The sequence below is a fragment of the Chelonoidis abingdonii genome, chromosome 13 (assembly GCF_003597395.2).
Source record: "Chelonoidis abingdonii isolate Lonesome George chromosome 13, CheloAbing_2.0, whole genome shotgun sequence".
NCBI classification, from domain to species: domain Eukaryota; kingdom Metazoa; phylum Chordata; order Testudines; family Testudinidae; genus Chelonoidis; species Chelonoidis abingdonii.
In genome coordinates this window covers 5,666,749-5,691,502 of record NC_133781.1, presented here as the reverse complement: position 1 = coordinate 5,691,502, position 24,754 = coordinate 5,666,749, and the positions used below count along the sequence as shown (strand labels likewise).

Here is a 24,754-nt window from a genome sequence, read left to right as displayed (position 1 = left end):
TGAGAAAATGGTAGGCTTAACTCTCCTTCTTCCAAACATCATGGCAATTAGCACAGGATAATTTATCCATTAAACAGTTCAGATACAGGTTACCACAACCTTCAAAGAGACATATAGACAATAATACAGTTTCCCTCAAGTGTCTTCCTAAATATTCATACTCCTTTTTTTGATCTTTGAATTAAAGCTATAGCAACGGACAAGACTTGTTTGCTTACATCACAAGACCTGAGCAAACAGCTGCTCTTCTATCTCTAACAATGCAGACTTGCATTTTAAAGCTCTATTCATTTACACATCTTCCGAACCAGTCTCTAAAGTTTGGTCATGGGTCAGGTCAGTTTGTGAGTTAACTAACTCTTTCTGACCCTGTCATCTTTCAATTAAATATTATATTACACTCATAACATCACCCTATAATTAATTTTTCCTGCCAATGGAAGAACCTAGAAGTCTCCAAATACTGGCTAAATGCTGAGGTCAAAGAAGCAATGGTACAACCTGAATCAGAATCTAGACTGGGATAGGCAAACTAAGGCCCGCAGGCCATTTTTTCCAGCCCGTGAGCTCCAGTCGGGGAAGTGGGGTCGGGGGTTTTGTCACGCTCTAGCTGGCGCTTTGGCCGGGGGAGCGGTACTGGGGGTTTTGCTGCGTTCCGCCCTGTGCTCCTCAGTGATGAGCAGTCATTTTCAGCACCATCTTCAGGGAAGACTCTGCACACAAAATGCCACATTCCTCAGATATGACCTCATCACCCTTATGCAGCAGGAGAGTGCCAAATCCCCTCCCTCTTTCCTGTGGTACCACCCTCTTTCCTATGGCCCCACCCTCGAGTTGTGGGAAACCTCCCAGGGCTGAAGCTCCTCCCACCTGGGTTCATCTGCACCTGGCACAGCTGCCTTGGTGTCACACTGCCAGCAGGGTCTGTAGGAGTCCCTGGCACCACCCCATGAAGCCCCCTGCGCCACCCCTCATGAATCCTCTTGCCGCACCACAGTAAAATCCCTTATTATATACAAACTTTTAATGATCACAACCATGCAAACAGAATGCAAAGTACAACAGTAAGAATTTTTTTGCGGGGGAAGGCTGGGGCATAAAGATACAAGGAGTTTATACTTGCCTCTTTTTGTCCACATGGATTCTAGGATAGAGTGCCATGGCTCAAAATTGTCAGGGGCATTGACGCCTGACAAATCCAGGGTAGAGAGAGGGCCCAGTTTTTTCACAGTGCTGCCATCTTGTAAAACAGCTGTTTGAAATAAGGGCAGCAGTTAGGATTTTCTTCTCCCTTTAAACATGAGTGCTGCAAAAAAAAAAAGAAAAAAAGAAAAGTGGACAATGAGGTTCGGTTTTCAACAAAGAATGGAATACAAAATATTTTTTCACAAACATGAACTTGGAGCCTGTATGCCTGATTTGTCAGGAGAGCATTGCGGTGTTCAAGGAGGACAACTTGAATTGCCATTTTTCAATGAAACATCCTAATTATGGCAGCAATTTAACAACTGATGAAAGGGCAAGAAAAGCTGAGCAACTCGCCACAAACTTAAAAACTCAGCAAAATATTTATGTGCGGCAGTCTGCAATTCAGGAAGCCACTATAAAGGCAAGTTATATTCTGGTGTTTAAAATCGGTAAACAAAATAAGCCTTTTGCTGAAGAGGAGTTTATGAAAGAATGCATGGCTGATGTTTCTGGCCTGCGGTTCCCGGAATACCAAAACAAATTTGAGAACATTAGTTTGTCGCAAAGAACTGCTACTCGCTGTGCAGAAGTGATTAATGAACATTTGGCTTCTGAGTTGAACAAGAAAGCACAGGGCTTTACGTTGTTTTCATTAGCTCTCAACGACAGCACTGACATTAAGGACACAGCACAGTTACTGATTTTTGTCAGCGGAATTGATGACAAATTTGAAATCAGAGGAATTTTTATCAATGGAATCAATGAAAGGCACAACTAAGAGATCAGATTTATACGAGAGGGTGTCTGGGTACCTTGAACATGTGAAGCTCCCCTGGAGTAAACTGGCAAATGTAACCACAGATGGATCACTAAATTTAACAGGGAAAAACATAGGACTTTCAAAAAGAATTCAGGACAAAGTAAAAGACAATAACCATCATAAAGAGGTGATTTTTCTGCACTATATTATACATCAGGAGGCCCTCTGCAAAAATGTCCTGGACATTGGTCATGTTGTTTGCACAATAGTGAAAATAGTGAACTACATAAGAGCGAGGGGACTTAATCATTGGCAATTCACTTCCCTTCTCGAAGACACTGATGCTGAACACCAGGACTTACTTTATTATACAAATGTCCGCTGGCTCAGCCTAGGAAAGGTGTCGCAGCAAGTGTGGGAGCTCAGATGAAATTTGCACTTTTCTGGAGATGCAGGGGAAAAAAATGATTTCCCCGAATTAAAGAATTCAAACTGTGTGTGACCTTGCTTTTGGTGGGGATATCTTGGCACATCTAAATGAACTTAATGTAAACCTGCAAGCAAAGAGTGTGTTTGTAAACATTTTGCATTCTAGTGTGACAGCTTTCAAAGCCAAGTTATTTGTTTTGAAAACAAGACTAAGGACAAAGTGTTTGCTCACTTTCCAACACTGAAATACTTGGAAGTGTCACCAGAGCAAAGAGAAAAGTATACCAAAATTTTGAGTGACTTGCACAGAGAATTTTCTCATTGATTTTCTGACTTTGAGAAGCTAGAGAAGGCACTGGAGCTGGTGTCATGCTAACTGTCATTTGACTACAAGAAAGCCCCACAAGAATTACAACAGGAGCTCACTGATCTCTGGTGTGATTTCACCTTGAAGGAAAAGTACAATTCAGAAAAACTGGATGAGTTTTATGCCACCTTCAGTGAAACAAAGTTCCCAAATATCCACAAGGTGGCACAGAAAATCCTTGCTTTGCTTGACACCATCTATGTGCGAACAAACATTTTCCCTGATGAATTACAACAATTCTCACTACAGATCTCAGTTAACTGATCAGCATCTCAGCTCGGTATTGCTGATTTCCACAAGAATGACACCTGACTTTGATGCCATTGTAAGAAAGAGTGACCAGCTGCATTGTTCACATAATCAAAAAGAGTGTGGAAAGGTGTTGTTTGGTTTAGTTATTGTAATATGTTGATGGTATATTTATAATAATAAGTAGGGTTTTATGTTTATTTCCACTAAATGTATCTTTATTAAATATAGAGTTTATTTGAATATCTCTGAATTGTTAATTTTGTGAGCTTTCATACCCACCATGAGGCAGTTGGGGTAGTGGGGTGGGAGGGGGCAGGAGCCAGGCTGTTTGGGGAGGCACAGCCTCCCCAACCCAGCCCTCTGTACAGTTTTGCAATGCCAAAGTTTGCCCACCCCTGATCTACACTAACACTCTCCTGCATGCTTGCTTGTGGCTCCACCACCCCACCAGCTTAGAGACTGGACCCTGTTTTAAAGAGAGACCAAATCCAAAGTGTCTAAGGGTATGAGCTTGCCTGCTCTTCCCTGCATCCTTGTGCATTCAGTCATGAAGCTGTTCTGAAAAAAACAGTAACCAGAACCTGAGTTACAGACTGCTTACTCAAAGAATCAGTGTGGAGAACATGCTGGCCAAGCCCAGTCATTTGGCTACAGGGCTGCTCAATTTCTTTAATAATTCCCCTCCCCAAATCTGAAACCTTCTCTAAGCTATCCATACTGGATCTTTCTAAAACAAGATCAATGCATCTATACAGCTCAGAAAAGACTCTGGCAGTTAGGAACTGAAACAAATCTCCTAAACAAACTGTTGCTTTCTTAGCTCAATCAAATCACTTCCACACCACAGTTGCCAATTTTCACACAGTAAATAAGCACCCCAAATTTCACAATAAACCAAAAGTCAAGATAATCCCATTTCAAAACAAGGCCAAAACAAAGCAATGCCTAAGAACCCCAACACTCCATTGTTGTGTATTTGGTTGTCATGGTTTTTGTTCCTATGGCAACTGAGTTAGATTATTAGGGGATAGTCCAGCCAGCTTCAGCTGGTTAGGTGAGCTCTGTGTCTGTAAATAAATGGTAGCTTTGTTAGCTGTCTGCTTTCCGGCCTCAAGTGATTTCTTCCTAAACCGGCTGCCCCCAAGGATATAACATCCATGTGACTAGATCCCCCTGACGTGCAGTCTGGGACTGTGGTGGGCCCATTGTGCACCCCTGACTCTTCCTCCCTTGCTCCTGCTTGCTGAGAGCTGATTAAAAAAAGTAACAAGCTACCACAAGTAACAAGCTACAAGCCAAAGACTAGCCAAAAAGGAACTCACAAGCCAATTAAACCCCAAACAAGCCAATTTCTACATGGGGGGGGGGCAGTTGGCATATCTGTTCCACATCCATCAGTTACAGCAAACTGCTTGAAAAACTACTCTGAAGATTTTTCTCTTCATGAATTTCTCTAAGCAACAATCCGTCTTTTTTCTGCACCACAGAAGCATTGCTCTGTGGCGCTACAACAAACTCCTTCTGAGTTTCATTTACACCCAGAATCACCTCTGGCACATTAAGAGGACTTTCACATAACCTCCTTTTAGGACATCTGCTAAACTCCATGATTAATATTTTAGAGCAGGGATCTCAAACTCAAATGACCACGAGGGCCACATGAGAACTAGTATATTGGCCCGAGTGCCCTGTCACTGACACCTTTTCATATAAAGGTACAGAAGGCCTCCTGCTACCTCTTGCCCCATCCCAACTCCACCCCTTCAATGATGCCCCATCCCTTCCCTGCCCCCAACTCCACCCCCTTCCCACCCCTATTCCAACCCCTTCCCCAAATCCCCACCTCCTCCCCTGAGCACGCCACATCCCCGCTCCTCCCCACTCCCTCCTAGAAAGCACTAAACGCCACCAAACAGCTTGTAGAGGTTGTTCCCCCCTCCCCCATCTGGGTGAAATTAGTGAGTGAAATTTTAGTCATGTGTAATGTATATAAAGAAACAAATCCTAGCTAAAAGGCAGATAAGGTTACTCATGGGCAGTTTCCCACCACAGCCCCAATCTTTAAAAGGAAGGCATGATGGAGCCTTCAGTGGCCAGATGGCCCAGTGGCTAGCTCATTGCTCAAAGAGGGTGTAGGAGGATTTGGGCCCTCCCTCTCCATCAGGTCCTATCCCAGGGCCCTGTGTGGTTCAACCCTGTCATAAACAGATAAGAAAAGTTAATAGCACAGAAGTACTTTATATCTCTTTGACTATAAAGGGTTAACAAGTTCAGTAAGCCTGGCTGTCACCTGACCAGAGAACCAATCAGGAGACAGGATACTTTCAAATCTTGAGGGAGGGAAGTTTCTGTGTGTGCTGTTAGTTCGGTTGTTGGTCACTCTGGCTCAGAGGGACCAGACGTGCAACCAAGTTTCTCTCCAATCTCCCTGATAACAGCTCTTATAAGTCAAAATAGTGAGTACTAGTAGATAAGGCGATTTAGGCTTATGTTTGTTTCTTTATTTGCAATGTGCATTTGGCTGAAGGAGTTTCAAAACTGTATTTTGCTGAAAGGATTTTAATATGTACTGCTTACTTAGGCTGGGTGGGTTACTCCCTGTCTATAGCTGAAAAACCTGTACCTAATCCCTCTGAAATTTACAAAGATAATTTTTACTGTTTTTCTCTCTTTAATTAAAAGCTTTTCTTGTTTAAGAACCTGATTGTTTTTTTATTCTGGTGAGACCCCAGAGGACTGGGTCTGGATTCAGCAGGGACTTGGTGGGGAGAAAAGAGGGAAGGGGGAGAGAAAGGTTAATTTTCTCTGTGTGTCAGGATTACTTTCTCTCTCAGGAAGAGTCTGAGAGGGGGAAAGAGAAGGAGGGGGGAAGGTGAATTTTCCTCTCTGTTTAAAGATTCAAGGAGTTTGAATCACAGTGATCTTCCAGGGTAATCCAGGGAGGGGAAGCCTGGGAGAGGCAACGGTGGGGGAAAGGGTTTACTTTCCTTGTGGTAAGATCCAGAGGGTCTGAGTCTTGGGGTCCCCAGGCAAGGCTCTGGGGGAACCAGAGTGTACCAGGCACTGGAATTCCTGGTTGGTGGCAGCACTACATGTTCTAAGCTGGTAATTGAGCTTAGAGGAATTCATACTGGTACCCCATCTCTTGGACGCTAAGGTTCAGAGTGGGGAATTATACCATGACAAACCCCTAAACAGATAAGTGTCCCTCCCTGCCAGGGGATGGGGGGGGGGCTTCAAAACCAGTTCCCCTGGGCTGCTTCCTACTAAAGTCTCTTTAGTTTGGGGCACAGCCCCACTAGTCCATTTGTCCCACAGTTGAGACTTATCTGCAGGCTCCCCTTGGCAGGGGGAAGGCTGGCTTCCTTCCTTACCTCCAGTGGCTGTGTTGGCTGGCAAGTTGCTACTCCATCCCTTCAGGCAAACAAACATGGTCCCTTCTTTTTTCCTCCCTCCAGGCCTGGCATTGGCTGCAGGTATAGCAGGGCAGGGCTAGCTAAACCCACAGGTTTTTTTTAACACCTGCTATGCCAGGTTGCACTGTCTCTTCTCCCTCATACAAAGAAATATAGATTTAAAGAGAATACCTACCCCATTCCTGGCTACATACTCCTAAAATCATTCATAGGCAATAGGACACTGCCCCATCCCAGGTAAGTGCCTTCGACAGAAAGCATTCTACACACAACACTCAGTGTGTTCATCTTACTCTCACTGTAAAGCAAATCCTGAATTCTGACCTGAGCAAAAATTGCTTGTGCCTGGAACATGGCCAGGGCCCAGGTTGCTGGAGGAATAACAATATGTTAAAAATTTCTTGTACATTATGAGGACTGTAGACATAAGGGCTCTGCTTAGATAGAAGTTGCCAGAGTCTTATCTAATCACAAGCTTCCAGGAGCTGGGGCTATAACAAACACATATAGCTGGGGCTATAACAAACAAACAACTGTCATGAAACTCATGAAAAAATTGTGAGTGTAGGCAACACCGCAAGGCCCTTTTATACCAAACAAGAACAGTCTTAGTGTGAATGAGAATAAGTCCTTGGAAATACTCCAACTTAACCAAGTTTTTAGCCTGTGAATTTAAGAATTTCCTTCCTTAAACACACACACCCTGCTTCTGCAAGCTCACCATCACAGGTGGACATTGGTGTCTTTGTGATGCCCCAGTGACCTTCCACACCAGCACAGGGGGCTGGCTGCAGCCCCAGACCCCTAGTGGTTCATTTTTCAGAAAAGCCGTTGGGATAGGATGACAAGACAGCAAATGTGAAAAATTGGGATGGGGTGGGGTGTAATAGGAGCCTATATAAGAAAAAGACCCAAAAACCAGGACTGTCCCTATAAAATCGGGACATCTGGTCACCCTGCTTTGGGGCTATAATGTTACCAGCTGGCACCTTCCAGCTCAGCAAACAGCATGCTTCAGTGCCAGGTAGGGAAACGCCCAGTGGTTGTTGCAGGAGGGTCATATTTCTGAGCTCAGGAAAGTGAAACTTACACTTATACTGTCCAAAGGGAGCCATGGCCACAGAGAACCCCGTGGAAAGACTCCAGGATGAAGCTAGTTGTCCCATCTGTCTGGAATATTTTCAAGACCCAGTGATTATAGACTGTGGGCACAATTTCTGCCGAGCCTGCATCAGCCTGTACTGGGAGGGACCTGACACAGAAGTATCCTGCCCTCAGTGCAGAGAAACTGCTCAGCAGAGAAACCTCAGGCCGAACAGGCAGCTGGCAAATGTTGTAGAAATAGCCAAACGGCTCAGTTTCCAGGCAGGAGCAGGGTCAGAAGGGGAGAATGTGTGTGATGAGCACCAGGAGCCTCTCAAACTGTTCTGTGAAGAGGACCAAACCCTTATTTGTGTGGTGTGTGACAGATCCCGGACACACAGAGCTCACACTGTGGTTCCCATAGAGGAGGCTTCCGAGGAGTACAAGGTAGGGAACTTCTCTCCAGCCTAATGAGAAATAACTTTGAATTTTAGTTACAGGTTCATTTAATCCCAAGTTGCCAGTCACACATACTCTCTCTCTCTCCTAGAGCTATTGATGTATCTGCATCATTCAGCTCTGTAAAGAAAAAATGTATGAAAAATTATATAGCAACTCTTTGATAAAGGCCTCAGGCCCAGCAGGGAGAGGAGGTTTCCCACTGGGATTCAGAATTCCTGTTTTGCTCCATGAGAGGTTAAACTCTGATGCCAGTGTGCACTAGAGGAGGTCACTGTGCTAAACTGTGTGGACCCTGAGTACCTTGAGTCTACACACAAAAGGGCTCCAGACAGCGCAGGTCCATGCTAAACACCATGGGGATTAGACTGGATTGCAGCAAAACTAACCTTGGAGGAGCTGTCCTGTGCCAGTCTGAATTGTTTTATTGTGAATGTGGGCAAGGACCAGCCAGAGTGGTTTCATTAGTCCTACACTGAAGCCTTTTGAAATCGCCCAGAAACCACTGCTTCTGGGCATTTTTCCAGGGACTCTGGGGTACCTACACAGAGGGCATTGCCACTGAAAGTGTTTAGAACAGCACTATGTCAAACTCCAACTGTTCTTAATACAGATCAGCACCTCTAGTGGGGTGTGTTTTAGTGTTTAAGCAAGTTCTGCCCAACCAGTATGCTCCCCAGGGGTTCAGGGCTCAAGGTCAGTGGTCCCATGGTTTGTATCACAAAGTAAGCTAAAACTTTTAAAAAATATATTTATTTGTTCCCCACCATTGCCCATTAACACCTAATATCCGGGGACCAACACATATACAACGGTGCAGACAACATCTGGGATTTGTATAATTTTGTGAGCTAAATCTTCTCAAAAACAGGGTAATTGATTCACCATGATGTGACTTCAGTTTCTTGTTGGTTTAACTCTATGAAGAACGAGGACAAATAATTCAAAACAGTCTGAATATAAAACACTTCCTATCTCTGTTAATGAGGTTTCATTTCCTTGGTGTCCCTGACGTCATAAAGCTAGTAGGGTTGACAGTCACCTACAGAGTCTTGGGTTTGACATGGAAAAACATGCCCGTCTCCCCCCTCACTCTCAAAATGAAATCTTCCAACTCATTTCTGTTTCTTCAGGAAAAGATTCAGGCCCATTTGGAGATTCTGAGGGAAGAGAGAGAAAAGCTTCTGAGATTTAAAGTGACTGGAGAGGGGAAAAGTCAGGAGTATCTGGTAGGTGTCTGTTGTTATTAACTTGCAGATAGGTCTTATTATTAACTTGCAGATAAACTTGGAGGGTGCACTGCCCCCCTCCGCGAGCCCTCCCCCTGCCAGTCACTGGCTTTGCTGGGCTTGGGCCGCTACAGCAGCTTGGCAGGGAGGAGCCACCTTCCAGAGGCACCAGAAAGCCAAAGCATCCCGCTTTCAGCAGCGAGCCCCAGCCATGGAGGAGCCAGTGCAGTGCAGGGGGGCAGCAACCCTGCAAAGGCGACGGCACGGCTAGCAGGGAGCAGCCACGCCCCACGCTCTCCTGCCCAGGCTGCGGCCCAGTGCTCCCCCCCCGGGGGGGTCCTGCAAGCTGCAGCAGATGTATGCAGGCACTGGCCCCCAGTGCGCCCCCAGGCTGCCCCCTCACCATGCTCGGACTCTGAGGCTCCCGGGAGTGTGAGCCACTGCCGCTGCCCCGTGCCCTGCCGACTCACATGCCCGGGAGCCGCAGAGCCCGAATGTGGCTAGGGGGAGCCGGGGGCACACGGGGTCCACCAACCGCATACATCTGCTTCAGCCTGCAGAAGCCCCTCTGGGGGGGGAGGGAGGCGGGGAAGGCGCGCCAGGCCGCAGCCTGGGCAAGAGGGGTGGGGGGCCTGGCTGCTCCCTGCTAGCGGTGTCGCCACCTTTGCAGGGCTGCTGTTCCCCTGTGCCACACCAGCTCCTCCACAGCTGGGGCTCGCCACCCCTGCAAGCTGACGCTCTGGCTCTCCNGTGATTTACACGGTTACAGGTTCTGTCAACAACTTCACAAAAGGATTGGCTGGCAGCAAAGTATTTTGGGTAAGGTCCAAACCTAGAGTGACCCAGTAATGTGGCTGACCCTTTGGGGTCAGAAGAACACTTTGTGTGTGAGCAGAGTTTTTAAATAACCTCTCACTGTATTGTACCGAGGTGGTGATTGGGATTCAGAACTGGGATGTGATAAAGGGGGCTGCGTGATTTCCCCACCCCCTAACCCCTAACTGCCCCCTAGGACCCTACCCCCTACCTCTCCCCTGGCTGCCCCAACCCTTATCTACATTCCCGCCCCCCAGACAGACCCCCGGGACTCCCACACCCCATCCAACCACTCCCTGCCCCCTGACAGCCCCTCCCCCTGAGAACTCCTGACCCATCCAACCCTCCTCCTGCTCCCTGACTGTGCCCCGGAACTCCCCTTACCACCATGCCGCTCCACATGGAGCTAAACCAAACAAGCTGCAGAGCACGTGGCCCCTCCCCCACAGAGTGCTGCGACTTGATGCCGAGGCGGGGGAAGCAGGGGAGGGACTCTGCCTGCTGGAGGCCAATGGGAGCGGCTAAATCAGGCCCAGGCGCCTAATCAGCTGCACTGCATTCTGCGTGAGGGGAAGGGAGGGGAGGGAGGAAAAATCCCGGACGCCCCCAACCACTGGGTGCCCTAGGCGACTGCCTAGTTCACCGGCTCTAGTGGTTGCACCGGCCCTGGGTGAACCTGACAGCCCCACTCCGCCGCTTGCCCGCGGGCCGCACAGTCAGCCCACACGGGCCGCATGTTGTGCAGGCCTGTTCTAAGCTTCCATTCCAATTAACGAGTTAATTTCTAGCCCTTATGTCTTTCACAAAACTCCTCCCAAGGTGAGCAGGCTATATCCTGTGCAGTGCTGTCTGCGTGAGTCTGCAGGCATTTCTTGCATTGTTAATTTTTTTTCTCCCCTTGCATCTCTGTTAATGTAGTACTCAGTCCTGCTGGCTGCTGCTCTGGGTCTGGCTTGCCACAGACCGCTGATAACACAGTGTGCTGACCATGTCAAACATAGAAACATCCCATGAAAAAAATATTAGGGACAAATGGGAAAGTATTAGAAAATCCTCTCCCTAGTAACCACAGGGTATAATCATGTGTTAGACATCACAGAGTTTTCAAACAAATTCTCTCTCCTGTACAGTCAGCACTCCATGAATGGACCCTAGACTCTCTCTCTAACTCTTACCTCTCCTTTCTTTAAAAAAATAAATAGATACAGACACAAAACAAGAGGCAGAAGGTTGTATCTGAATTTCAGCAACTGCGGCAATTTCTAGAGGAAGAAGAGCAACTCCTGCTTGCCCAGCTGGAAAATCTGGAAAAGGAGATTTTGAAGATACAGAATGACAATGTCACTAAAATGTCTGAGGAGATTTCCCATCTCAGCAACCTGATCAGTGAGCTAGAGAGGAAGTGTCAGAAGCCAGCAAGTGAATTCCTGCAGGTGAGACTGAGTTAGAAACATCCCTAATCCAAACACAGGGACAGGACAGCTGAATCATGGGCATTGGAGACCAGCAGTCAGAGTTCACAGTGTAATTCAGTGTGTGCATTCCTGAAATGTGAATTATTGTTTCTCTTTGAAGAATTACAGAATCATTTATATTATATTATATTATATTATATTATATTATATTATATTATATTATATTATATTATATTTATTAGGAATGACATTATCTCAGCAAATCCATGGCCCTAGAGCCAAGGCAGGGCCTCTTTTTCCCATATTTGCAAAATCCTTTCTCTGAGATCCCCAGTGGGCAGCATTTGGGACTAAGATTGTTTTTCTGTCTCTTTCTCCTCTAGGATGTCAGAAGCACCTTGAGTAGGTATGTGGCTCTATTTTGCTTCCCCTCTTTCTTCACGATGCTGTGAAAGGGCTTGTAGAGTGTATTGACTCTACATTTCATAAAAATATAAGAACGGCCATACTGGGTCAGACCAATATCTTGTCTTCCAACAGTGGCCCATGCCAGGTGCCCCAGAAAGAATGAACAGAACAGGTAATCATCAAGTGATCCATCTCCTGTCACCCATTCCCAGCATCTGCCAAACACAGGCTAAGGACACCACCCTGGTTTATAGCCATTGATGGACTTATGCTCCACAAACTTATCTCATTCTTTTTTGAACTCTGTTTGCGTCTTGACCTTCACCCTCTGTCAAAGGTTGACTGTGCATTGTGTGAAGAAATACTTCCTTTTGTTTGTTTTAAAACTTCTGTCTATTAATTTCATTTGGTGACCCCCTAGTTCTCGTGTTATGAGAAGGAGTAAATAACCTTCCTTATTTACTCTCTTCACACCAATCCTGATTTTATAGACCTCTATCATAGCCCCCTCTTAGCCGTCTGTTTTCTAAGCTGAAATGTCCCAGTCTTATTAATTTTTCCTCATATGGATGCTGTTCCATAACCAGAATCATTTTTGTAGTGCTTTTCTGAACCTTTTTTGAGATGGGGTGACTGGATCTGCATGCAATATCTAAGATGTGGGCGTGCCATGGATGTATATAGAGGCAATATGATACTTTCTGTTGTATTATCTAGCTCTTTCTTAATGATTCCCAACATAGTTAGCTTTTCTGACTGTCGCTGCAAATTGAGTGGATATTTTCAGAGAATTATCCACAATGACTCCAAGATCTCTTTCTTGATTGGTAGCAGCTAATTTAGACCCCATCATTTTATAAGTATAGATGGGATTGTGCTTTCCAATATGTATTACTCTACAATTATCAATATTGAATTTCATGGGCCAATTTTTTTGCCCAGTCACCCAGTTTTGTGAGATCCTTTTGTAACTCTTCGCAGTTTGCTTTGTACTTAACTGTCTTGTGTAGTTTTGCATTATCTGCAAATTTTGCCACCTCATTGTTTATCTCTTTTTCCAGATCATTTATGTATATGTTGAGTAGGATTGGGCCCAGTACAGACCCCTGGGGAACACCACTATTTATCTCTCTCCATTCTGAAAACTGATCATTTTTTCCTACCCTTTGTTTCCTATCTTTTAACCAGTTATTGATCCATGAGAGGACCTTCCGTCTTATCCCATGACAGCTTATTTTCCTTAGGAGCCTTTAGTGAGGGATCTTGTCAAAGACTTTCTGAAAATCTAAGTACACTATATCCACTCGATCCCCCTTGTCCACATGCTTGTTGACCCCCTCAAAGAATTTTAGTAGATTGGTGAGGCATGATTTCCCTTTATGAAAACCATGTTGACTCTTCCCCAACAAATCATGTTGATGTATGCATCTGATAATTCTGTTCTTTAGTATAGTTCCCCAGGGTGCTGCAGCAAAATATATGGGTCAGGGTCATATTCTGAATATAATATAATAATATAATATAATTTACGCATTTAATCCTCACCCTTTTACACAGGACTCTTGAATTATCTATTCAGTGGGAAAGACTGGCCTACAGTATTTCCTAGAGATGTTACATCCCTGGGGAACTGGCTGCCTCAGAATCCTGAGGATACGATATGGTTACAATCATGCCCTGGACAGCAGGAATCAAGAGTCTTTACCACCTCAGGTCTGTTTGGAGACCTGTGTGGAAGGAGCTGGTGGGGGTGGGGGTCACTGAGGTTTCAATCTAGTTCCTGAAAGAACAATCCAATAACCCTGTGTGCATGAAATATGGGAACATACCTGTATTAGTGCATGGAGGCGAAGGAGTGAATTGGTCATGAAGACGTGATTCCCCTTTGATGTGCAGATCTGCTCTGTCCAGGCCAGACATGAAGAATATTAATGGGGCCTTTAGGGAAAGGTTGCACTGCCATGGCCAGTGCTTTGCCTGCTCTGAGGCTGGAAGAAGTGGAGGAATTCTAACTCTAGGCCCATAAGAGCAGCAACCAGAGGTGAAAGTAAGCCGGTACGGTTTGGTACAGCATACCAGCAAGAGCCAGTACGCCGTGCTGGACCGCATCGACTTCCACAAGGGAAATTGAAAGGGCTCTGGGCTGCTCATAAATCCCGGCCGCAGCTCTGGCAGCCGGGCCAGGGCTGGGATTTAAAGGGCTCAGAGCTCCCTGGGGCTGCGGGCAGCTCAGAGCTCTTTGAATCCCGGCCACAGCTCTGGCGGCAGGGCTGGGACCAGGATTTAAAGGGCTCTGGGCTTCCCTCAGCGGCAGGAGCTCTGGGCCCTTTAAATCCCTGCCCCAGCCCCGCAAAGCTCAGGGTTCCCCCTGGCAGCCAGAGCCCCAGGCCCTTTAATTTGCCCCTGAGCCCCGGGGGGCTCCCAGCCACCTCTGAGCTGGGAACCCCTGGTTGATTTAAAGGCTCTGGGTCTCCCAGACACAGCTGGTTCCCCAGGGACTTTAAATCTTGAGAGGTGACGCCTCTTCCGGATGAGGCCATGCCCCCCTCAGGACTCTGGTAGTACCGGTAAATCCTGTAAGTTACTTTCACCCCTGGCAGCAACTTCCACTAGCAAGGAATTATAATGAGTCACTAAAAGAAACATAATACCATGAAATTCTCTCTCTCCAGGTGTGAGAAGGAGGAATTCCTGCAGCCAGTGGAGATTTCTCCTGAGTTGGAAAAGAGACTCAGTGATTTGTCCCAGAGAAATATTGCTGTAACGGAGATTCTGTGGAAGCTCAAAGGTACTGAGAAGGTGTCATAAACAGATAGTTAAGGGTTAATGTCTCTTTTACCTGTAAGGGGTTAACAAACAGTGAACCTGGAACACCTGACCAGAAGACCAATCAGGAGACAAGATACTTTCAAATCTTGGTGGAGGGAAGTCTTTGTTTGTGTGTTTTCTTTGTCTGTTGTTCTCTCTGGGATCTGAGAGTGACCCGACGTACTACAGGTTCTCTAATTTTCTATTCAAGTAGTAAGTGCAAGTAGAAAGGCGGTTTAGTCTTTTTGATTGTTTTTCTTTATTTGCAAATGTGTATCTGGCTGGTAGAATTTTAAATGTGTATTTTGCTGGAAAGATTTTATTTTGTATTTGTGCTGGGGAGGAGGCTTCTCTCTAAGGTCTATAAGCTGAAAGACTCTGTAATATTCCATCATGAAATTACAGAGATTATCTTTACTCTTTCTTTCTTTTGTTAAAAGTTTTTCTCTTTAAAAGACCTGATTGATTTTTCCCCTTGGTAAGGCTCCAAGGAAATTGAGTCGGTACTCACCAGGGAATTGGTGGGAGAAGGGAAAAAGGAGGGGGGGGGAAAGGTGCATTCCCTCTTTGTTTTAAATTCATGGAGTTTGAATCAGTATCGCCTCTTGGTGAAGGAAAAAGAAAAGGGGGGGGGAAGGGACATTCCTCTCTGTGTTGTGATTCAAGGAGTTTGAATCACGGTGATCTCCTAGTGTACCCAGGGCGGGAAAGATCTGGGAAGAAGAAAGGAGGAGGAAGGGTAATGGTTTATTCCCCTTTGTTGTGAGACTCGAGGAATTTGGGTCTTGGGGTCCCCAGGGAAGGTTTTGGGGGGGACCAGAGTGCCCCAAAACACTATACTTTTGGGTGGTGGCACCTATCAGATCTAAGCTGGTAATTAAGCTTAGAGGAATTCATGTTGGTACCCCATTGTTTTGGACTCTAAGGTTCAGAGTGGGAATAGAATATCATTACAGAAGGGATCTAGGAAAGGAAACCAGGGTGTGTCTCTGGAACTGTGGATGGAGATGGGCTCTGGCCAACTTGTTCATGATTAGATTATGTACCTATTTAATAACAAGTGGAAAGCAGACAAACTGAGCGGATGAAGTAAGGGCCCAGGTGCCAGGATCTCTCACATAGTTTCATTCTGTGAACTTTGGTACAATCATTAAGGTAAAAATATACAAAATTTGGGGTACCTCAGTTTCTCTCTCCCAGCTACTGAACTACAGGGCACGTACTCCAAAGCTGTTTAGCCATCCCACATGCAGCTGGAGTCAGTAGGATCTGCAGGTCCTGCAGGATCCATTACCAAGGAGCTCCAGGCCCTAGGTGCCTAAGGCCTTGTCTAAACTATAGAGTTTTATCGATGCAAGTTATGCCAACAAACAGCCACTGCTATAATTAAACTACTGTTGCATGTCAAACTGTGTTCCTTATGTCGGCAGAGTGCATCCACAATAGCAACATTGCATTGACACAGAGAGCAGTGCACACTGGGTAGCTATCCCACTGTGCAACTGGCCACAAGGTGCTCTGTGAAGGGTTTGCAATGCCTCATGGGGACAGGTACAGAGTCACATGATGAAGGTTTCTCAATCTCATTGTTCCATGGGCATCCTACCATACTGCCAGCGATTTTTCAACTGCCCTGGCAACCTGCACCCCAGCCATCTCTGTCAGAAAGCTTGGATCCTACACTGCTGTTCAGTATTGTGCTGTGCTGTGTGTTGTGCTTGTATTGAACACAAGGCTATAGGAGGAGCCCAGTGGGAGGCTTTGGGCTGGAGAATGCCTTGAAAGAGCATTTTAATACTGAGCCACAGTAATGTGTGTTGCTGTAGTGTGCTGAACCTGGCATTATTTGTGTGCACTATGCTATGAACCTTGTAATGATTTCTGTGTGTGCCTGAAAAGTTAGACATCTTAAATCACTTTTTAAAGTAATGCTTGATAATATGACCAAACTAACACTGCTGAACAGTAGTACAAGAAGTTGACAGAAGTGTGTTTGTGTGGGGGAAGCATGTGTGACAGTGTGTGTGTGTGTGAGAGAGAGAGAGAGAGAGAGAGAAAATGTGTTGGGGGAGTATGTGAGAGACTGTGTGTGTGTGGAGTGTGTATGTGAGAAAGAGAGACAAATTGTGCATTGGGGACTTCCTGGGGCTTTGAAAGGGGAGGGACACATGTCTACATAGCTAGATGAATGGCAGCAGAGTTCAAAACAGTGAGCAGAGCAGTAATGGTGGGCATTGTGAGATACATTCTGGAGGCCAGTTACAGCAATGTAACAAACACAGTGTCTACACTGACACTTTGTTGATCTAACTTTGCTGCAAAAATCTCTATGCCTCTCATTGAGGTGGTTTTATTTTGTCAGTAAAGCAGGAGAGTTTTGTCAGCGAGAGTATTGTAGTGAGTACACCTCCACTGTTTTGTCAACGAAAGCTGTGTTTTACCAACAAAACTATGTAGACAAGGCCTAAAGACTGGCACCCAAAATTTAAATCCTCAATTTAAGACCACTTTTGAAATGTGGACCCAGCTCACCATTGTGTTCTGGTCCCATATGGCAGCTTGTGTGGGCCAAACAGACTGTAGGGAAGGTGTAAACCCAGGGGAATCCTCCCCAGCGCAGGAGCCTCTTGTGCCTCCAGCTCTGCCACAGCAGCTGCAGGAACAAGAAGTGTTCCTGGGAGAGCAGGGAATAGAGTGGAGTTGTTGAGGGCTGGGCAGAGGAGGAAGGGATGGAACATGAATAATGGGGTGTGGCCCAGGTAAAGTTGTGCCTTTGACACTACCTCCGGGAGAAGTCATGTAGGGGCCACTGGACCAAAGGTGCAACTCAGGCTGGACCTCCGGACTTTTGCAGTCTGTGCCAATGTCTGCACTGGCTCCGGTAGCTACTAAATAGGAGAACCACAAACTGTTTCCTCCATCCCTTTACCAGTGCAGGGGTGAATGAAGTCCATTGAACCAATTCTCTCCCTGACTCAGTTTCCGCATCTGTGAAATAATTTTAATATTATTCTTATTTCAGTCTATGTGGAATGAAAGCCCCTTTGTGCTGAGCTCTGTACATATACTTGTGTAAATAGACCCAAAGAGTTCACAATTCAGCTCCTCCTCGTGAAAAGTCTCAGCACCCCATTGATGTGAAAGAGACCAATATTTGTAAAGTTGCATTAATGCTAAAATCTTTGCAGGATCTGGTCTAGTTTATGACAAAATGCAAAAGGAGAATGAGAAACCAGCTGGGTCTGGAGGATGAGGGAACAGGAAATCTGTCTTCCACATAGTGTCTCTTTGGGTGATTCTGAGGCTTAATGATATTGGTTCTGTTGATTTGAGATGCTTGAATGAAAGAGAAAAATAGGATGATTTTTATTAGCCTTTGTTAAAAATCTGGGTGTGTCTCTGTCTCTCTTCAACTGTTTTTCTCCCATAATTAAAATACACTTATGTCAATTAAGAGTGAGGATGTCACAAATATGACAGCATGAAATATCATCAATCTTATCCTTTCCCCCTCCAGACACTCTGCAATCTGAACTGGAGACAATAAGAGGGAAATCCTTAGGATCACACAGACCAGGTGAGACTTCAGGTGGAGATTATCATTAAATAAAGAGAAAAATCCCATGAAAACATTTTCATGGACTTGTAGTAAATGTACAAACCAAACCAACACTGACCATGAAACACCTCCCTAAAAATAAAATTAAAAACTTGAAATACTAAGAGATCCCAAACTGAACTCACACGAACAATCCTGATACCATCCTTAGTGCTGAGTCCCTGCACCCACTAATGAACAGAAACACTCTCACTGGTCAACAAACACTCTGAGGCTATGCCTATGCAGTAATGTAAGTGTAGGGGATTTGAGTCAGCTGACCTCTTGTCAGGGAATCTTGGGCTTGAGCATCAACATTGCATTTTAACTCTAGGTTAAGAATTTTCTGCACTGTGGGAAAACTCTGCTGCCTACCCTGTTTCCTAACTGTGGTGGTGCTATTGATAGGACTCAGGTGCCCATAAGGAGCACATGAGTACATACACTGCACAATTAGCTCATTTGGTGGCTGTCTCCATTTGAGAAGGCATTATACTGAATTACTGTCTAATTGGATAATTGGGTTCTCCAGTTCTATGCTCAGTCACATTGGCAGAAAAATGCCTCTGTGCTGTTCTAAGGATAATTAGGACATCAGTCTCCAGGGGGTCAAACTATTGCAATGAAACTTTTTGTAATTCTTAATTTTTCAAATAGGATGATCGGTGAAGAGGGGGGAGTTCCTTGCTTGATTTATTTTTTTCAGTTTATTTTGAAGATTGATATAAAATGAAGGCATCAGAGGGAAAACACACACACATCTGGCTGCTGCCTGCTGCAAACTGTTAAAATACAAGCCCAGGGCTTGGGGTGCAGTGTGCTCCAGCAACCCTGGGGGATCCCTTATCTCTGCCATCACCACTGTGGAGAATCTGTGCCACTGGCTTCTACTGCCCACCCTAATAGTGCATGCTGTCCAGGTGACTGTGCACCTGCAGCCCCAGAGAGGGCAGGGGGGCCTGGAGTAAGGGCCAGTGAGCAGAGCAGGGACCATAGCAGCTGCCCTGCAGGGAAAAGGAGTGGCAGAGCTCTCCCCTTAGTATGGCTGAGGAAAGGATGACCCACCTGCTAACTTTGCTCCCTGCTCTAGGCAAGTTCCATGCAACAATGAGAAGGAGCTTCCACCATCACTGTGGGAGGAGCAGGAAGGGGGCTCTCTCAGCCATGTAGTAATGCTGCGTCCGGCATGTTACACTGGCTGCCTGCAGCACTGCTCCTCTGCCTTCACGAAGTATAGGATACACCCAGAAAGCTTCCAGGACCCAAGTCAAGCCACAGATGCATGCACATAGGAAAACAACAGGGCTTGGACCCAAGGTCGTAGTTTAACATGGGCTCTGACCCTCCAGACCTGCAGGGCCCTGGGACTCTGGATCAGAGCCCTAGATTAGCAAATTTGCAGTGTGGATGCAATGAGGGTTTGTCTTGAGCCCAGGCTTAAATTGCAGTGTAGATAAACTTTCACTCACCAACACAGAAATGTCATTAATGCTGACCCTGGCATTTCCATACATGTCCATAAGCCCTTTAAATATTAAATTCAAAGGATTGCTACATTTCTTTCCTTTCCTCTGTGTGAGGGGCTCTCTCCGATTGCTCTTCACCAGCATTTCATCTTTCTCTTCAGCTGGGCTGGGCTGAGCTCTCCCGTTTGAGTTACTCGCTTTTTCCCCTGTTAGAGATATGGCCCCGCTGTGATGCTGCCACATCCTCCCCTCTCTCTGGGCTGGGGAAGGGGTCACTCTCTGGCCTGAGTGGATCATCTCCAATACCCATCCCCTTCTCTTCTACCATGCCAGGGAAAGAAGGACAGGCTCAGTATAGAGCTTCCTGCAGGTTTATATCTATTGCTTCCTTCCTCTAACTCCCCTCCCTGCAATTTCAGGTTCTCACCTTTCTCTCTAATCCTCAGAGGAGAAGCTCCAGCAGGAAAAGCAGGGAGATGCTATTTGCATGTACAGGGACAAGGTGGATATGCACCTACCCAAAACTAAAGGCCAGCCCCCTCAACTAAGGGGGAGAAACCATGAAGCCCAGGCAGCAATAGAGTATTTGGGACAATGAAAGAGAAACCAGATAAGGAGAGAGGTCAGAAGTTAAAAATGAGGGAGTCAGAAGGGGACACCAAGCAGATAATCCCAGATGGCACCCATCGCTCCTCAAAGATGGGACAAAGAATGGACTAAGGAGATGTGGACTAAGGAGCCAGTGAACACTGCCCAGAGGAACTGTGCCTGGAGACATGATTTAAAAAAGGAATGGATATAGACCCTACAGTCTCAGAACATCTCTCCCCTCCTCCAGATTTGTCCTCCTACAGTGATGTGTAGCCATCTTGGCCATCACCAGGAGGAGATTAATAAGGAGGTCCTGCCACTTTCTGAAGTCACAAATGTGGGTGCATATATCAGGATGTTCAAGGAATATTGCAGCCAGAACCTCAGTAAGAGGTTCAGGAGGAGATGCAAGAGGGGCTGCAAGCTGACACACCACCTAATATCCCCAGTGGGCTGTGGACCAAAAGTGGAGTAGAGGCTGGCCCACTAGGGTTCCTCACTTTCTCTCCTGTAGGTCACGCCACTTGGGGTCAGGATGGAGCACGAAGGCAAGGAAGTGGATGGTGTGGAGCACAAGCATATACAGATGTTCTCGCGGACTGGTACAAAGGTGGACCAGCTGGATGTCCTGCAGCCAATACAGGTGACATGTCAAAGGTGGCTGGGGAGGCTTGTGGTTCAAGGGGCGATGATGAGTTACAGAGGGCCAACTGTGAAGGGTGGCTGGGAAGCACCTTCTCAGAGGACTTGGTTGAGGAAAGCAAGAGAAGTAGAGGCTAGATTGTTCTCACCTTCTGGAGCACAAAAGAGGGGACATGCAAGGTGAGCAGCCCTATGCACTGGCTGAGCACTGTGGGGTCCATCCAGTCCCTCTAGTTCTCTGACTTGGACTTATGAGGAGAGGTTGAGGGAACTGGGATTGTTTAGTCTGCAGAAGAGAAGAATGAAGGGAGATTTGATAGCTGCTTTCAACAACCTGAAAGGGGGCTCCAAAGAGGATGGATCTAGACTGTTCTCAGTGGTACCTGATTACAGAACAAGGAGTAATGGTCTCAAGTTGCAGTGGGGGAGGTTTAGGTTGGATATTAGGAAAAACTGTTTCACTAGGAGGGTGGTGAAGCACTGGAATGGGTTACCTAGGGAGGTGGTGGAATCTCCTTCCTTAGAAGCTTTTAAGGTCAGGCTTGACAACGCCCTCACTGGGATGATTTAGTTGGAAACTGATCCTGCTTTGAGCAGAGGGTTGGACTCCGGAGGTCCCTTCCAACCCTGATATTGTATGATTCTATGATCTCTGGGATCACACTCCCAGGGTGAACTCTGGGGGAGTTTGTCCTTCCATTAACAGAAAATGCCATTGAAAGCAACTCTCTCGTTCAGCAGTAACCAGAGACATTCACACTGCCCAGCCCTTGAGCCACCTTAATTGTGACCTGAGAATTTGTATTGACATTGACAAGCCTTTCCAATATTACCTTCAGGGTGGTCAGGAGCGAGAGCATCCTGGTTGTCACACCTTTCCCCATTTCACCTGGCTCTCCTTCAACATCCTACCTATCCTTTGGGCAGGGCAGGGCTCCGCCACTGCAGGTGCTTTGTAGATTGGGGAGATGATGTCTCTCTACTGCTGCTATCTGCAGCCCTCTCTTCTCTCTGGGCTGGGGAAGGAGCTGCCCCACCTAATGCCACCTCCTGCTTCCTGCTCACCGGCCTTGAACCACTGACTCTTCTCACATGCTGCATCTTCATCTCTGCTCCCAGGCCTGGGAGTGGAGGATGCATTTATGGGAGGAGACTCCCTTTTGGATTCAAAAATGGTACCTGCCTCCTCAGGATTCTCCTAATTACAAGCTTTTGCTACCTTCCTTGCCAACTCTGTGTTGTTGGGAATGAAGCAGCCTCAGCTGGGGAGCAGGGAGCTGCAGCCTCTATAACCAAATCAGAACATACAGAAGTGGATCCCATTACACAAGGGTGACCAGATGTCCTGATTTTATAGGAACAGTCCTGATTTTTGGGTCTTTTTCTTATGTAGGTTCCTGTTACCCCCACTCCTGTTCAAATTTTTCACATTTGCTGTCTGGTCACCCTACATTACACAGGCTGAGGAATTGCCACGACATCTCAGTACAGGCAGCTTCCTAGGATCCAGGATTGTCCCAGCCAAAGCAGGGATGTTAGGAAGTGTGAGAAATGGTCCCAGACTCCCCCAGTGCTGAGCTCTGCCCCTAATGCTCTGATTCTCTCTTCCTAGTGAATGTGACTCTGGATTCAGACACGGCTCATCCCCGACTCATCCTGTCTGAGGATCGGAAAAGTGTGAGATGGGGATACACGTGTCAACTTCTGCCCACCAGTCCTAAGAGATTTGACTCTTGGGCCTGTGTGCTGGGCTCTGAGGGATTCATCTCGGGGAGACATTGCTGGGAGGTACAGGTGGGGGACAGAGGATTCTGGGCTGTGGGAGTGGCCAGAGAGTCTGTGAGGAGGGAGGGAGAAGTCAGCTTTAACCCTGAAGTGGGGATCTGGGCTGTGCAGTGGTTGGGTCTGTTCCAGGCTCTCACCTCCCCTGCAACCACACTGTCCCTGAGCCAGGTGCCCAGGAGGATCCAGGTTTGTCTGGACTGTGAATGGGGCCAAGTGACATTTTTTGATACTGATAATAAGGCCCCAGTCTTCACTTTCCCACTAGCCTCTGTCCCTGGGGAGAGAATCTACCCCTGGCTTTGGGTGGGGGCAGGATCCCAGCTCAGACTGTGTCCCTGAGACATAGGGAGTAGAATATTGCACTGAGGACCCTGAAATCAGCCTCTCGAGCCTTAGAAACTCCAGTCTTCATGACCCTGGTGGGTCCTGGGGTCTCATTTCTATACTGTGAAACCACAGAAAGAAGCATGTGATCGAGATGGAGAAGCCAATCTCATTAACCAAGGAGCTGTTTAGACTATCACTATCTTTTATAGTCCAGGAGGACATGGGGGGAATAAAAAAGTGGGCTTCCCTAGCTGCAGTCATGCTAGTCTCTATGACCCTGGAGGACTCCCATGTACTCAACGCTCTGGTTCCTCATTCCCTCTCCTCCCCCTCCATCTCTGAAGCACCAGGGGTTTTTCGAGGTGGATGGGGTGGAGTGAGGGAAAAACCCTTGAAGCTGCAGCAGAAACAGAGAGTCACTGAGGGGTAGGGAGAGATGTGGAGTTTTTGAGGGAAAATTGTTACTGGGCTGGGGGACAGGCAGATGTGGTGGCGGCAGGGATACAGAATTAATTGGGATTTGGGATTTAGGGAGAAGCTGGAAGCTCTGCACCATCAGGGAGCATTTTATACAAATCTCTTTAATCAGATCTCATTGGGGCCTCCCAGTGACAGATCCTGCTGCAGGGCGCAAAGTCACATTCCTCTGTAGCTATGGGATGTCTCTGTTTGTCACACACACATAGGGGATAGGCAGGGGAAAATCAAAAACCAAGAGACAGACCAGAAACCATTATAGAATCTTCTTTAAAAATCTCTTTTCATGGAGGAGCGGTGTGTCAATCTCATGATTTTCTGAGGGTTAAGAACATAAGAATGGCCATACTGAGTCAGACCAAAGGTCCATCTAGCCCAGTATCCTGTCTTCTGGCAGTGACCAATGCCAGGTGCCCCAGAGAGAATGAATAGAACAGATAATCATCAAGTGATCCATCCCCTGTCGCCCATTCCCAGCTTCTGCCAAACACAGGCTAGGGACACCATCCCTGACCATCCATTAATGAACCAATGCTCCATGAACTTATCTAGTTCTTTTTTGAACCCAGTTATAGTCTTGAACTTCACAACATCCTCTGTCAAAGAGTTCCACAGGTTGACTGTGCATTGTGTGAAGAAATACTTTCTTTTGTTTGTTTTAAACCTGCTGCCTATTAATTTCATTTGGTGACCCCTAGTTCTTCTTGTGTTATGAGGAGTAAATAACACTTCCTTAATTACTTTCTCTATACCAGTCATGATTTTATGGACTTCTATCATATCTCCTCTTAGTCATCTGTTTTCTAAGATGAAAAGTCCTAGTCTTATTAATCTCTCCTCATACGGAAGCCATTCCATACCCCAATCATTTTTATTATTCTTTTCTGTACCTTTTCCAATTCCAAGATATCTTTTTTTGAGATGGGGCAACCAGATCTGTATGAAGTATTGAAGATGTGGGCGTACTATGGATTTATATAGAGGCAATATGATATTTTCTGTCTTATTAACTATACCTTTCTTAATTATTCCCATCATTCTGTTCGCTTTTTTGACTGCCGCTGCACATTGAGTGGATGTTTTCAGCGAACTATCCACTATGAATCCAAGATTGACTCATAATTTTTTAACATTTGGGGCTGGCAACACAGGAAGAGGCAGGGACAGAAAGGGTTTAACCAGAGGGAGCAGAGGAAGCAAGAATAAAGGGAGAGTCCTAGAGAAAGGGTGAAAAACAG

At 46.3% G+C, this 24,754-nt stretch overlaps 1 protein-coding gene across 1 annotated transcript; it reads left to right on the top strand.

Annotated features, from left to right (window-relative positions):
• The first annotated feature begins 7,519 nt into the window (after nucleotides 1-7,519).
• On the top strand, nucleotides 7,520-23,051 carry LOC142047686 (zinc finger protein RFP-like). The gene is made up of 8 exons (XM_075072045.1): nucleotides 7,520-7,942; nucleotides 9,088-9,183; nucleotides 11,202-11,432; nucleotides 11,798-11,820; nucleotides 14,495-14,610; nucleotides 18,148-18,207; nucleotides 20,800-20,928; nucleotides 22,540-23,051. Exons 1-8 carry the CDS (start codon nucleotides 7,526-7,528, stop codon nucleotides 23,049-23,051), a joined length of 1,584 nt encoding a protein of 527 aa, XP_074928146.1. The 5' UTR covers nucleotides 7,520-7,525.
• Nucleotides 23,052-24,754: the final 1,703 nt, after the last annotated feature.